This window comes from Peromyscus leucopus, chromosome 22 (assembly GCF_004664715.2).
Source record: "Peromyscus leucopus breed LL Stock chromosome 22, UCI_PerLeu_2.1, whole genome shotgun sequence".
NCBI lineage: Eukaryota > Metazoa > Chordata > Mammalia > Rodentia > Cricetidae > Peromyscus > Peromyscus leucopus.
The window spans coordinates 50,884,875-50,899,105 of NC_051081.1; the positions used below are offsets into that span (position 1 = coordinate 50,884,875).

The 14,231-nt window shown below is 41.9% G+C and overlaps 1 protein-coding gene across 1 annotated transcript; it reads left to right on the forward strand.

The window, feature by feature from the left end:
• Positions 1-292: 292 nt before the first annotated feature.
• Positions 293-5,917, forward strand: LOC114683244 (RE1-silencing transcription factor-like; the record flags this gene model as incomplete). The annotated part of the gene is given in 3 exon segments (XM_028857465.2): positions 293-1,858; positions 1,860-2,041; positions 5,845-5,917. Coding segments are annotated over 3 exon segments (1,821 nt in total), but the record flags the coding sequence as incomplete, so codon positions are not given.
• Between the last annotated feature and the right edge of the window lie 8,314 nt (positions 5,918-14,231).

The window sequence follows — 14,231 nt, forward strand, 5'->3', positions numbered from 1 at the left end:
CAACATACACCACAGAAGGACAACACAACACAACCACAAAAAATAACAGGAATTAACAATCACTGGTCATTAATATCCATCAATATCAATAGTCTCAACTCACCTATAAAAAGACACAGGCTAACAGAATGGATAAGAAAACAGAACCCATCCATCTGTTGCATACAAGAAACACACCTTAACTTCAAAGACAGACATTACCTCCGAGTAAAGGGCTGGGAAAAGGCTTTCCAAGCAAATGGACCTAAGAAACAAGCTGGTGTAGCTATCCTAATATCTAGAGAAAAAGGATGTTTCAAAAGAAAAGAAGTCTTGTGGCAATGCCTCAGTGGTCCAGGTAACTACCAGAACTCGGAAATCCGAGACGGAGATTAAGGCAGCAGAGACGAAACACATAGTTGTACATACAGGAAATAATAAAGAAAAAGTCAGTAAAGCCAAGAAGAACAAAAGAAAGGTGGATGCTGAAGCCCATCCATTAGATGAGCCTGTGAACGAGGAACCAGTGACAAAAAAGAAAAAAAAGATGGAAAGCAAATCCAAAAATAGTACTGAGGTGCCAAAGGATGACAGCAAGACGGAGGAGACTAAGGGGGACAATAAAAAGCAAAATACTTCCATTAAAAAAGGTGCAAAGAAGAAGCCTCAAAAAGGTAAATCAAGTAAGAAAGGCAGCAGACCTGCTCAGGAGACGCAGAAGGAGATGGCTCCAGCAGAGCCTCCTTCTATGGAGCTGGCTCAAGAGGAGGTCTCTTCCGGTCCTGCGCTCACTCGGGTGGTGGTCACCCCTACAGGCTCTACTCAGCCCGGGCTTCCTTCTCCCATGGATATTGCTCAGACTGGGCCTGCTCAGATGGAGCTGCCTTCTCCCCTGGAGCCTCCTCAGAGTGAGCCGCCTCCTCCCCTGGAGCCTGCTCAGAGGGAGCTGCCTTCTCCCCTGGAGCTTCCTCAGAAGGAGCCGCCTCCTCCCACAGAGTCTCCAAAGATGGAGCAGCCTCTTCCCATGGAGCTTACTCAGATGGAACAGCCTCCTCCCATGGAGCCTGATCGGTTGGAGCCTCCTCCTCCCATGGAGTCTCAGCGGGGACATTGTCAGAGGAGGCTGCTTTGTCCTTTGGACCATGCTCAGGTGGAGGTTGCTCAGACAGGGCCTCCTCACATGGGATCTGTTCAGAAAGAGCCTCCTGCTGTCATGGAGCCACCTCTTCAAGTGAAACCAGTCACCAAAAGGTCTTCTCCCCGAAAAGAGAGTACCAAGGAGAAGTCGGGCATGCAGAGTGAGGTGGTGCAGCAGGAGCAAGTCCTTATTGAAGTTGGCTTAGTGCCTGTTAGAGATAACCAGCTTCTGAAAGGAAGCAGGCGCGCACAGGATCTTCCAAAGGGAAACTCAAGAAGAGACGAGACACCCAAGGACCAAGAAATTGGCTCTGATGGGGAAGGAAATAAAATGGTCCCTCTCAAGAAAGTGGGAACAGAGGAAGCTGGCAAGAGTCTAGCTACGCTTGCTGCTCCCAAGGAATCTACCAGTGTCTTATCCTCGGAACAAAACTCAAATGGGTCAGGTGGTGAAACGTTACATGCTAAGTGTCAGACTGGTTCAGCTGGGCTTTGTGAAATGGAAGTGGACACTGAGCAGAACCCAGACAGTGTCCCTGTGAAATCCTCAGCACCCGAACCGGCGTCACCATTGCCTCCTGTCCCATCACCAACCATAACCGCCTCGCCTCCTATCATTTTGGCTGAAAACGAGTCACCGGACATTGATGAAGACGAAGGCATCCACAGCCATGATGGAAGTGACCTGAGTGATAATATGTCCGAGGGAAGTGATGATTCTGGGCTGCATGGGGCTCGGCCAGTGAGTGCCACAAGAAGCAAGTTCAAAAAGTGGGAAGGAGGGGTTGGCAGTTAAAATAACCGAGGGAGAGTTTGTTTGTATTTTCTGTGATCGGTCTTTCAGAAAGGAAAAGGATTATAGCAAGCACCTCAATCGCCATCTGGTTAATGTATACTTCCTTGAAAAAGCAGCCGAGGGGCAGGAGTAGTGAGCTGGCCGGTGGAGGGCAGCTCGTCACAGTTTGTAAGCAATGCCTCACTTTTAGTTTAAGGCAGTACACACACACAAGCTCGCTTTAATTAGTGTCCAGTGCTGATTTTTAAGTGACATTATTTCCTTAGGACTGTATGTGTTACCTAGTGACTTGCAAAAACCTTAGCAAATCCTAGGGAGTTAATGTAAGAAAACAGATACTTAATCTGTTAGCTTGTGCAGTGCAGTGAAGAAAGGCAGGATGGTAGGTGACGTTCTCCGGGGTGTCTACCTGTGTGGAACCGGTCGGGTGTTCTGCCCTTTTCACTTCACTTGCTATTTTTAGTTCCTTGTTTAGGCTGATAAAAATTGGCATAGCAAATTACTTGAAGAATTTGCCTGCTTTATATAAGTAAAGTTAGCACTTTAAGGTTTCTTTAGAGATGAGAAAAGACATTTAAATTGAAGAAAAATTCTTTCAACAGTGGACATTGTATCTGTCCAGGTAATTGCTTCCTGACTTATGGTCGATATTTTGTGCTTCTATGTTAATCATTATGAAAAGTGATTTTTGGTGGGTTTTTAAATTTTTTTTTATTTTGGTGCTTTACTGGCTTAAGATGTTGCACATGGTTTTTTGTTTTTCTTTTTTAACCTATGCAGTTAATTCCCCCCCCTAGAGATAGCATTGTGTTTAATAGTAACACTTTATACATATATGCATGTTATTTTTTTTCTTTTTGGGGGTTACTTTTAGGCTTGTTTGCAAAAGGGCCATTTTTCTTTGCTGCAATTGTCTTTTTTTGCAGAACAATAGTGTGTGCAAGTTTATGAGCAATGGAATATGCAGGTTCAATCCATTGTTTTTATTTTTTTAATCTTAACCTCTTGATCTATGCCAGAAGCAGTTTCATGTAAGTTATTTTGATGGTGAGCATGTGTGTAATTCCACAGCTCTCCGGGTCTGGTTTTTGCAGTAAGCCACTAGATCCCACATTGAACACAATTTAATCTCAGTATCAGCCATTAGAGTTTTTTTTTTATTTTGCTGTTTCTAGCTTATTTCTTACAAAGTGAGAAGTCATTCTTTGAAGAGTTTCTTTTTTCAATAGATGGTTGATGTTGGGATGGTTACTCAAATCAAGCGATGAGTGATGAACTCCAAGTCATCCTTGGAAATAGCAAATCTGTAGCCCAACATAATTATCCTTTAAACTAGAGAATATCACTTGTGAGAAAGCCATCATGGCCACATGGCTGATCTAGAGTGGAGTGCTGAGTTATGGCAAACAGCTGCATCTTTCTTCCAGCCATTCTGCGAATTTGAGTTGGTATAACTTCCAACGATAATGAAATTGTAAAGGGTAATGAAGAAGAGGCCACTGAATAAATATCAACTATTGTGCAAGGCCAGCCAAATACTCCTGTAGTTCTGGCTTCACTGCTCTTTTTAAAGTGCAGCCCAGTTGCAGCAGAAGACCCCAGTGTTTTGGAGATGTCAGTACCTTGGGATGACCACTAAGAACAGCAGCAGCAGTGGAGTGGAGCCAGCTGGGGCCTAGAAGATGAGCTATGTGTACTGCAGAGGGAAAAGTCAGAGAAGTGACCCAATCCCTTTGGAGGACTCTAGAAGATCGTGAGTGCATCCCAGATGTAGGGCAGTTGGAATTTTGTAATTACCTAAGATGTTAGAGATGCCAGAGTTCTAGGATACCTGTCGAGGAGAGCTGCTAACCATGAGTGGCACCAGCCCAAGAGAAAGAAGTGAGTTGCAGTCAACAAAGCTGAATAGCATTGGAGACCTAAAGAGCATTCTGACATCAGACAAAGAGATGCAGAGTTTGGAGTTTGCCCAGATGGTTTCGGTCTTGCTTTGGTGCAATATTTCCTCACTATGCTCCCTTCCCTACGTTTTGAAATGGTAATGTATATCCTATGACATTATATGTTGGATGTATGTGAAAAAGAAAAGAAAAAAAAAAGAAATCTCTTTGGCTCCGTGGTCTAAAATACCCTCAAACTTGGTCGACAGCCAAGATTATCCTTGAGCTCTGACCTTCCTGCCCAACTTTGTAAGTGCTAGGTTCAAGACATGTACAACCACAGCAGGACTGTAAATGATAAATTACCCTACCATGAATCTTAAATAACTGTATTAATAGTAATAACAACATCTCTAATAAGAATAACCACATTAAGGTATTATAATTAGTTGAACATCAGCTACAAAAAACAATTTTGAGCAAAGGCTACATGTAGAAGCCACAGGCAGGTAGAGCTATGTGACTACCAGGCCAGTCCAGGTTGTAGTACAGTGGTTCTCAACCTGTGGGTCACAACCCCTTTGAGGGTCAAAAGACCCTTTCACAGAGGTCGCCTAAGACCATCAGAAAATACAGATATTTACATTATGATTCATAACAGCAGCAAAATTACAGTTATGAAGTAGCAATGAAAATAATGTTATGGCTGGGGGTCACCACAACATGAGGAGCTGTTTTAAAGGGCCGCAGCGTTAGGAAGGTTGAGAATCACGGGCACCACCACACCTGGCAGGGTGAAGGGTATTCTGAGGGTGGTGGGGCTGTGAGGGTTGAATGTCATCTAAGTATCTGTTAAAGCTAAGGAGTACATGCCAGATGGTGGTGGCGCATGCCTTTAATCCCAACACTCGGGAGGCAAAGACAGGCGGGTCTCTGTGAGTTCAAGGCCAGCCCAGTCTACAGGGCGAGTTCCAGGACAGCCAGGGCTACACAGAGAAACCCTGTCTTGAAAAACCAAAACCAAAACCAAACCAAAAAAAAAAAAAAAAAAAAAAAAAAGGTAAGGAGTACAAACTACAACAAATTTACTTTACATATGTTAATTACAAGCTAAAAAGAAAAAGAAATAACCTATGAGACAATTCTGAAAAGTAATAAAAGATCAGCTCTAGCATATCAAGACCTATCACAGTAGACACATCCATAAAGTAGACGAGAATTTATAAAGAAATTCAGTATGCAATATTTGAAATCCAGAGAACTTTAGTGTTGAATACACTGTGTTGAGTATCATTTGGGAAACAAAGAGAAACTGGATTGCTATGTATCTTTCATTAGTAAGTTCAAGGTGAATTCTCTCTGGATGAAAGAAAAGTCAAAAACATTTAAAAAATATTCTAAACAACAAAATGAGAATTCTTCTAGAATCAGAATTATAAACCTTTTTACTATGACATCATTTTGAAACCATAAAATAAATATAAAAATAACCAAAAAGAAAAAAAAAAACAAACAAACCTGAGGCCAGTTATTGGGGTGAATGCTGGAAGATCAGAGAAGCAGAACAAGCCATAGCTACCTCACCTTGACAGTTCCTCGGCTGATCCTGTTCCTCAGACTGGAAGCCTCTCAGTCCTTATCAAATGAATCTCAGCTGACCTGCTTCTTGAAAGCCTGAATGCTTAACCAACCAAAAGCTTCTAGTTTCTGGTCTTCACGCCTTATATACCTTTCTGCTTTCTGCCATCACTCCCTAGGATTAAAGGCTCACTTTCTGGGATTAAAGGCGTGAGTCACCACACCTAGCTGTTTCCAGTGTGTCTTTGAACTCACAGAGATCCAGGTAGATCTCTGCCTCTGGAATGCTAGGATTAAAGGTGTGAGTGCCACCATTTTCTGGCCTCTGTATCTAGTGGCTGTTCTGTTCTCTGACCCCAGATAAGTTTATTAGGGTGCACAATATTTTGGGGAACACAATACCACCACACATTAGCTCAATAGAGAAAACATGATGTGCTCATCAGCCATATTCTCTGTAGGCTCCTCCACAAGGAAACAAGCCAAGCGTGAACATGAGCAGCCATGGTCAGTACTGCTTTTTCAGGAGAGGAAACTGAGGCTCTGAGCAACCTTGGCATTGTGGCTCCTTTGCTATACCTCAGGATGCTATACCTCAGTATTATCACCTCAGTAGGTGGTACTGAACCAGGGGGTGGGACCATGAAAGATCCCATTGGTGAGACATCTTGCAGCAACCATAGTGAACACAGGAAGGAAAGGCTGGAATAGGAAGCTAGAGAGACTCTGTTACAGATGAAAATACAACAGAAGTAAAATGGAAAAGGGGAGGCTGCATTTCAGAAACAAAGTCACTGCATAATACCACAATGAACCAATGCTGAGCTTAAAAACTGGAGAGGATTGGTTTCAGTTTCAAGTGGTGAACTCTATGCTAACATAAAAAGTGGTGGGCACTGGTTAGGATAGCTAGAACACAGCAGGCACGTGAAATAGGAAAGAGTGTTGCAGTTGTTTAGTTCTACAGTCTTCCTAAGGGCACAGAGTGGCAGTGGGTAGAGGGTTTGTTCAGAGATGGCACCCAATTCTTCAGATTATACTTTCGCAGGTGTCTGGGGACTGGCCTTACAATGCTAAGCTACTATGCACTGAGAAATAAGAGTCCATCGTGGCTTTGACGGGAAGAAATTTCCATTCTCTTCAGAATCTTAAATCTAAAGATCTGTAGATCCCCAAACAGTCACCAGGTTCTCCAAATGATGGTTTTTCAATGGTCCAAAGCCTCTAAATGCCCCACAATGGCCTGGCTCCTCTGATAGCTCCTTCCTCCATCGCAGCTGCTTTCATCCAGGGGCTGCCATCCTCTAGAGAGTCTAGAGGCTTAATAAGGACTCAATTAACAAAGTCACATGTGTGGTATGAAGGGTCTGAAGCACACAATTCTCAAGTAACAACTTGAGTTCAAACACACAGAATCCCAAAGCCAGTAATGTTCATTGTTTTTTTTTTTTTTTTTTTCCATTTTTCCTGGAGTCTTTCTTCCAAGGTCGTGTGACAACTATATAGTCTCAGTTTAACCAATATCTGATACATGGTGTTGTTCCCCAACTTATTAACTCTTTCTCCCAGTGAACTAAGTTTAAAGTAGACTCTTTCTGGCATGGAAGACCATAGAAGGCACACAAAACCAGGGACAATAACTCACTAAGAGGAGCTCATTTAACTGACATACATAGCCTCTCAGGACACTGTATTTTTTTTTTTTTTTTTTTCATGCATGAGTGAAGACTACAGGTGAGAGCTGCATCTGTACAAAAAAAAAAAAAAAAAAAAAAAAAAAAAAAAAAAAAAAAAAAAAAAAAAAAAAAAAAAAAAAAAAAAAAAAAAAAAAAAAAAAAAGCTCAATAAGAACAATATAATCTCTGTTAGTTGCTGAGTCGTGGAGCGGTGACAGAGGAGGCCAGACTTCGGGTGTGGTGTGTGTGTGTGTGTACCACTGTGTGCATGTTTGTATTATAGTAATGGAGAGTGCAGAGAAGTTAGCTAAATAGGTTCTTGATTTTGAATAACAGCATTAATTAATTAATTAAATTAATTAATTAATTGAAAATCCATGCACATGGAGTCAATGAGATGAGAAGACCAGAACCATGCTGGAAGGATGGGAAAAGTACAGAAGATACAGATCATAATTCAGGAGTTCCCAGGAAGCACATTTCAGGAAGAGGGCAGGGAGCAGGGCCTCCTCCATGCTTCAAGACACACCTCTGCTCTGCAAGTCCTCTGCAGGTACTTCTTCATCCCTGTGTCTTTCAGAGAAAATCCAAAGTCCAGGAAGCAGCTTGGATCCATAGGAGTGCAGATCACAGGCGACAGAACAGACACCACCTTTAAGGAATTGGCAACGAAGGCAATGGTCACCAGGGGCGAGAGAGGGCTGCATTAAAAAATAGAGCAATCTAAGAACAGCAGCCACAAACCATAGAAGATCTTCATGGTTTTCGAACCTGAGCTACACCTTCCCAGAAGTCCACATCTATTAACATACGTATATATTATCCTTGGGTACCTAAAGTTTAGCCAAACTTTTTAAACCAGAGAAAGCAGAGAAGGAATTGGTTTTATTGTAAAGGGGTAGATACTAACATAACGTAAGGTGGAGAGGACCTTGGTTAGGGAGGATGGCTAGAATACAGCAGGCACAGGAGACTAGGAAATGCAGTCTTTGCCAAGTTCTGCATCTCTGTTCTACATCACACTGTAGCTGATGATTTAAGTTCAACAGTGTATGTGTTAAAATTGTCACTTGTGGACAACCCCACCCGCGATACTATGATTTCTTCTTATTTTTGTCCTAGTGATACCTTAAGGACTTATGAATAGCTATTTTAATGTAGAAACACACACTTTTACCAGGATATTTTGAATTCATGAGGCTATCAACTTTACTGACCTCTTTATAATTGCTTTCTGATTATTCCGGTGCTATGATGATGAGTCTGATCATAATCCGCCACATGGCAGGGTTTGTATTTAAATGTAATCACGGATCTATGTCTAGTCAGATGACTTGCCAGTTAGGGTTCCACAGAATGTGTTAAAAATCAGCAGGTGCTGAAATGGGAAGGGTGGAGTTGGGAGGACTCTGTGTCAGCAAAGGTGATAATTCAAGCACTGCATATAGATTATAAACATCCATACTAATTCCTGGAGTGAATACTTCCAAGAGTTAGAGATGGACATGTCCAATAGCTAAATATGTATCAGAGCAGATAATGCCTCATCCAATGTGTCATATTGTCTGCAACATCATTAGAATATTCACTCTGTGGCTTGCTTTTCTGGTTGACTTGGGAAGTAGAAATCTGCCAACTACACATCAAGACACAGGAGACTAGCTAGGAGACAGGGAAGCACAGCCTGCCGTAGCTATGATGCAGTTTTCTTTTGTTTTTGGAATGTACATTTTAAAGTCATGGTCCCACTATTTAGCAAACAGCAGCCTTGAACTCCCAGCAATCCTCCTACCCCCACCTCCTGAGATGCATGCTATGAGCATGTCTAGCTGCACATTCTTTTGCAAGGGACTTCAGTGATCTGATATTTAACTTGTCTGTGAAGTAGTAGAGAGCTTTTCTCCCCAAAAGGAAATATTTGAAAATAAATAAAGAAAATCAAGGAATGACTTAACCCATACATTTCCTTTTAAGTTACCACCAGTATTGCTCATGTTACTGAGAGCAATAGCTGTAGCTGCTACTACACCCAAGTGCTGAGATTAAAGGTTTGTATCACCACTGCCTGGCATAAACTTACCTTACTTTTTATGACTGTACCCATTTTTTTAAGCCTATGTACATGTTTTAAGCGTACTGTATCTTTTTAGAAGTTTTATGCATCTGGACCTGGCTGTCCTAAGCATCTGCTGTGTTCTCTGATTGCATGAGACACACTGCTATGTCAGCTGTTGGTGGGGCTGGCTCAGGCAGCTGGCTCCAGCTTGCAGGCGAGTCTGTGTAGGCTGAGCCTACCTGAGAGACTTCAGTCACCAGGAAGGAGTGTCCGGAGGCCACGTTTGACTCTGTGTTTTGAACGTTTTCCTTAAACTTTCTCAAGCCTTATGTGGATATACATGGCTGGACGTTGGGCATCATGTGTACCACAAGTTTTTCTTTAGGGCACCAGCACACACAAAAAAATGTCACAGAGACTTATTAATTATGAAAGCTCAACCTATAGCTTAGGCTTGTCTCACTCACTTTTATAGCTTAAATTAACCCCTTTCTCTTCGTCTACACGTTGCTACCTTACTTGTGGCTTTTGCGTTTCGTCCTGCAAGTCTTGCTCCCTCTGCATCTGACTCGCAACCCCTCTTCACTTCTCCCCAGAGCTGTCTGTCCCAAAATGTCCTGCCTAAACTCTTCTGGTCTAGCTAATGGCCATTCAGTTCTTTATTAAACCAATCACAGTGACACATCTTCACACAACATAAGAAATATTTCACAACAGTATATATTCCCTCTCCAGACTGTAAGAACACTTAAATAGCATTAGGCTGTTGCCCATCCCATCTGTCCAGTGCTGAGTATCTTGGGTGCAGTCTCACTCCTTCTCCGCGATGTGATTCAGAATGTATTCCTACTATATATTTCCCTTAGGCATGCTATTTTATGAAACCCACACAGGCAGAATAATCACTTATTTTATCATTCAAGAATGATTTATTCAGAGCCCACTATGAGTCTTGCTGACATTGCCATACATCTAAGAAGACAAAAGGAACAGAACCCCTCTGAGAAGTGTTAAGTCATGTCCTTAGACCTAGAGATTAGAGGTCACATCTCCTGGCCCTGAGCCATGTTTTCTGCTCGAGGATTCTCAGCTTCAAGAACCACAGTCCTTTACCAATATGCTTCACCAATTCCTACTTATCCAGTATTTGCTTTTGAATCACATTAACTTGATGACTAATAATCACATACAAAATTATCCATGAAAAGTGTGGGTCTGGTATTTAAATATCTAATTTAATGGTAAGTCAACATTAATTTGTACTTTTGGACCAGTCAGGAAGTCTGACTAAAAATCTCTAGATTTGCATGGAATTGAAGACTATCTGAGAAGGAGGGTGAGACTTTGAAGGTTGAAGTGTCAGGATGCTTGTACACAGTAGATGGAGAATATCAGGGAAGAAGTCCCCTGAGAGGAACCAGTAAAAACAGTAGAATATTTCAAGGACTTGCAAATTTTACCTAAGGCTTGCTCACATGGCCACCGCGAAGAACCAACACAGCTCAGTAACCCTAGGAGCAGTAATTATTAAAATTCATAATAAATAGCTGTGGCCAAGTAGGAAGTGAAGAAATGGAATAGCAGAGGGGAAGGACTCGGAGAAAGAAGGGTGTATAGCTGGTGTTTTGGTCTAGGACTGTCTCCCAGAGTGTCACCAAAGCTGTGGCACCTGCATTGCCTTCACTTCCCAGGGCAGATGCGCTAGCCACCCAAAGAACTCAGTAGCTAATTCGGGCCATTTGTACATCATTCACCTATGTCGTGGATATTTTTAAAAGCATAGTTCATATTTAAAGAAGGATCCCTTTGGAGTCTCATTCTCTGTGCATCACGTTTCTGAAGGATAAGGGGTGATACATTAACTCTGTAGAATGACCTCGACCACATTCTGAAATTGAAGCTTGTTGTTGGCTTTCCATGCACAATGATAGCACTAACTGTGACATGAAACACAACTAGGAAAAAGTCATGGGATTTCATTCAAAGGAAAGGTAAAGAGAAGGGGATATTTGCCAAAGGTCAAGACTAGGTAGGAGAAGGACTAGGTTATGCTATGACAGCAATAAATATGACATGCTTTTCTCTTATTTTTCCTTATTTTGTTGTTTTGAGTTTTTGAGATAGGGTCTCACTATAGACTTCAGACTGGCCTTGAATTCATGGTCTTCTGCTTCAGCCTCTCAAATGCTGAGTTTGCATGCATGTATCATCAAACCCAGATCTCCTTTTTCTGATGGGAATGCTACATGATTGGAAACTACTACGTGTACTGAAAACTCGCATGTACTCTGCTTTGTGTGTTAATTAAAAATAGGTTAAAATAAGCCAAAAACATTACTCTCTTATTACTATCCATGATGCTGGGTGGCATTCATTTTCTAGCTACAATTTTAGGTACACCATTTTTTCTGAATAAACTGCATGTTTTCTGAACCTTTCTGATTCTCAATATAAACCCGGCTAAAAGCATTCAACAATAACAACACTAGTCTAAATGGTATTCTGTCTTGAAATTTCCTCCCTAAATTTATGAATCAGGAAGTAGAGTGAGGCAGAAATAATATGTGGGCTGGGTGGTAGTGGCACATGCCTTTAATCTCAGCACTCAGGAGGCAGAGCCATGCGGATCTCTGTGAGTTCAAGGCCAGCCTGGTCTACAGAGTGAGATCCAGGACAGGCACCAAAACTACATGGAGAAACCTTGTCTCAAAAAACCAAAAAGAAATAATAAGATGTGTATAACCTTCCAAGGTCCACCCTTAGTGATTACTTCTGTGATCTAAGCCCCACCTTCTGAGGGCTCCATGGCCACCCAAGATGGTGCCACCTCTGAGAGCCAGTGTTCAAAACACAAGCCCACAAGGGACATTCCAAATACAAAGCATGTTGGTGTCCACCAAACTGAAGGGATTTGACCTATTTTTTGAAGAAATAAAACTGCTGGAATTTACAGTACTCCTTCAGTGTATCCCCTCCCCACACCTGGCATTTCTGGCTGAGACAGTGTGATTTACAGCGGCATGCTCCTTTGTCTTGACCACAGAGCTCCAGGAGCAAAGTCTACCCACTGATCACCTAGTCATTGCACAGTCAGGCCACACAGCAGCCAGAAGCTTTCCTGATGATTTCTTAGCTCTCCAACTTCGGTGTTAATGACAAAGTTTTACAGTCAGTGTAGTTATAAAAAATTTCTTCAAAATAAGAAAGGTTGAGTGGAGATAGTAACCAACATGCATTATATATAGGTATGAAATTGTCAAGGCTCTAATTCAATAAAAAGAAATAAAAATATAAACATTGAGAAATAACAATTGTACTTACATTTGCAAATATTTGTATTAACTATTAAGTAAAATGATATAAGCATTATTCCTAGTGAATTTTAATATTAATTTTAATTGGCTCTAAAATCTAAAGCAATAAATCAGTAATAACAATATTTATTTTAAAAGTAACTATAAATAGATTGCTATGAAAAAATTTTCCTTAGAAAATGAAGAGCATCCATCACTGGCAACAACTGTGAGCATACCTTCCTGCACTTTCATTCTGAGCCACATTCTAGATCCGTTGTTTATCGATTTTCCATCTGAAATTCACACGGGGCATGAATAGATTAAGACAAAGCCTTACTTTTTCATTCATGCCTGGGGAAAAACAGAAGCAAAATTTATGAATTAGTTAACATCTAAACCCCTCTCTATCCACATTTATCTATAATTATATATGTGCAGGAGTGCAGTGCAGGGTTATCCGCCAAACGTCCAGATCAAGAGGAGAAGGCAGGTGCCATGCTTGCTCCCATTCTTGCTGCCCAAGCCAGGTTCCTTATGCCACATCACCCTGAGAGAAAAGTGAAACAGAGCTTACAAAAATTTCAATACAAATATACTCCAGAGTCACTTCCTTCTCAAAGAAGGCCTTTTATCTCAATCAGACACGAACGTCTAATTAACTCACACCTGTACCTCCCTGTGTCTGAGAAAGTCCACAGCATTAGGTAGACTGCAACTCCCACCCCCTTTGATTTTCCCCCTGGAAATTGTGACAGCAAATGCCCATGATGAGACTGATCTCAGATAAGCACAGGGCGCACAATGTCCCTGAAATGAGGATCGGAAGGACAGTTTGTCATTGAGCCGAACACCGGGAGCACAGCAGGTCAGCTGAAGTGGACATGGGGAGGACAGCTTCCGACATAAAACGCACAGGGTGGTGTGAGGACAGTCCAGGGAACAGTGCCTGCACCTTGCAGGATCTGCATGCAGTCAGCCTTTCTCCGTCAAATTGCATGTCTGAGTACCTGCATTGGTGTGGATCTCTCAGCCCTCATTTATTCCGTGAATAATCTGACCTCTCCTTTCTTGAGCGTTGCCACACATATGACCTCAGACTGCTTATCAGAGGGAGGCACTATCACGGTGGTAACAGGTGTCCTGAGAACCAGGGCAGGAGACTTCCCAGTCCACGCTGCTACCCTTCTTCCACTGTGCAGAAATCTCACTGTTTCATGCCAGAGAATGTGAGACTGGAGAGTGGGATCTTTGCCCTCATTCCCCTTCTCTTCCTGCTGATGAAAATAAGCCTGGATAATTAGATCAATTGGGATAGGAAGCTTCCTATCGGTGGTCCCTGAATTCCCTTTATCCATAGCAGCAATTCCTGGGTCCCACCTCCAGCCTGGGAGTTCTGCAGTCCCAGGAAGGCTTCTCAGTAAGACTAGAGCTGCTCAGTTTCCTGGAAGAAGGCTCATTATAACACTACCCCAGGCAGGAATTTTATCCTTTTATCCTTTCCTTATGAGCCATAGCTCCTCTGCTTGTTAAATTTTAAGGAAAAGACTAAAATCTCATGATACTATTTTTACTGTCAATAAGAATTTCAAAGAAAAATAAGAACAATATACCTATTGTATTAAAACTTTTTCTGATCTTATTGTAGATACCCAGTGGTAATAAAGAATATAGTACTGCTGTACAGGAAAAGAGAACTGGTGTAGTTCCCTTAATCCATGAAATGTTAAAGAGATCCAGGGAACTCTAGATTAATATAATTTGTGAAGTAGTGCTTGTGTCTGTCTAAAGGATGAGCAGGTTCATTGCAGGATGTACGCATGTTCATGGAACTTG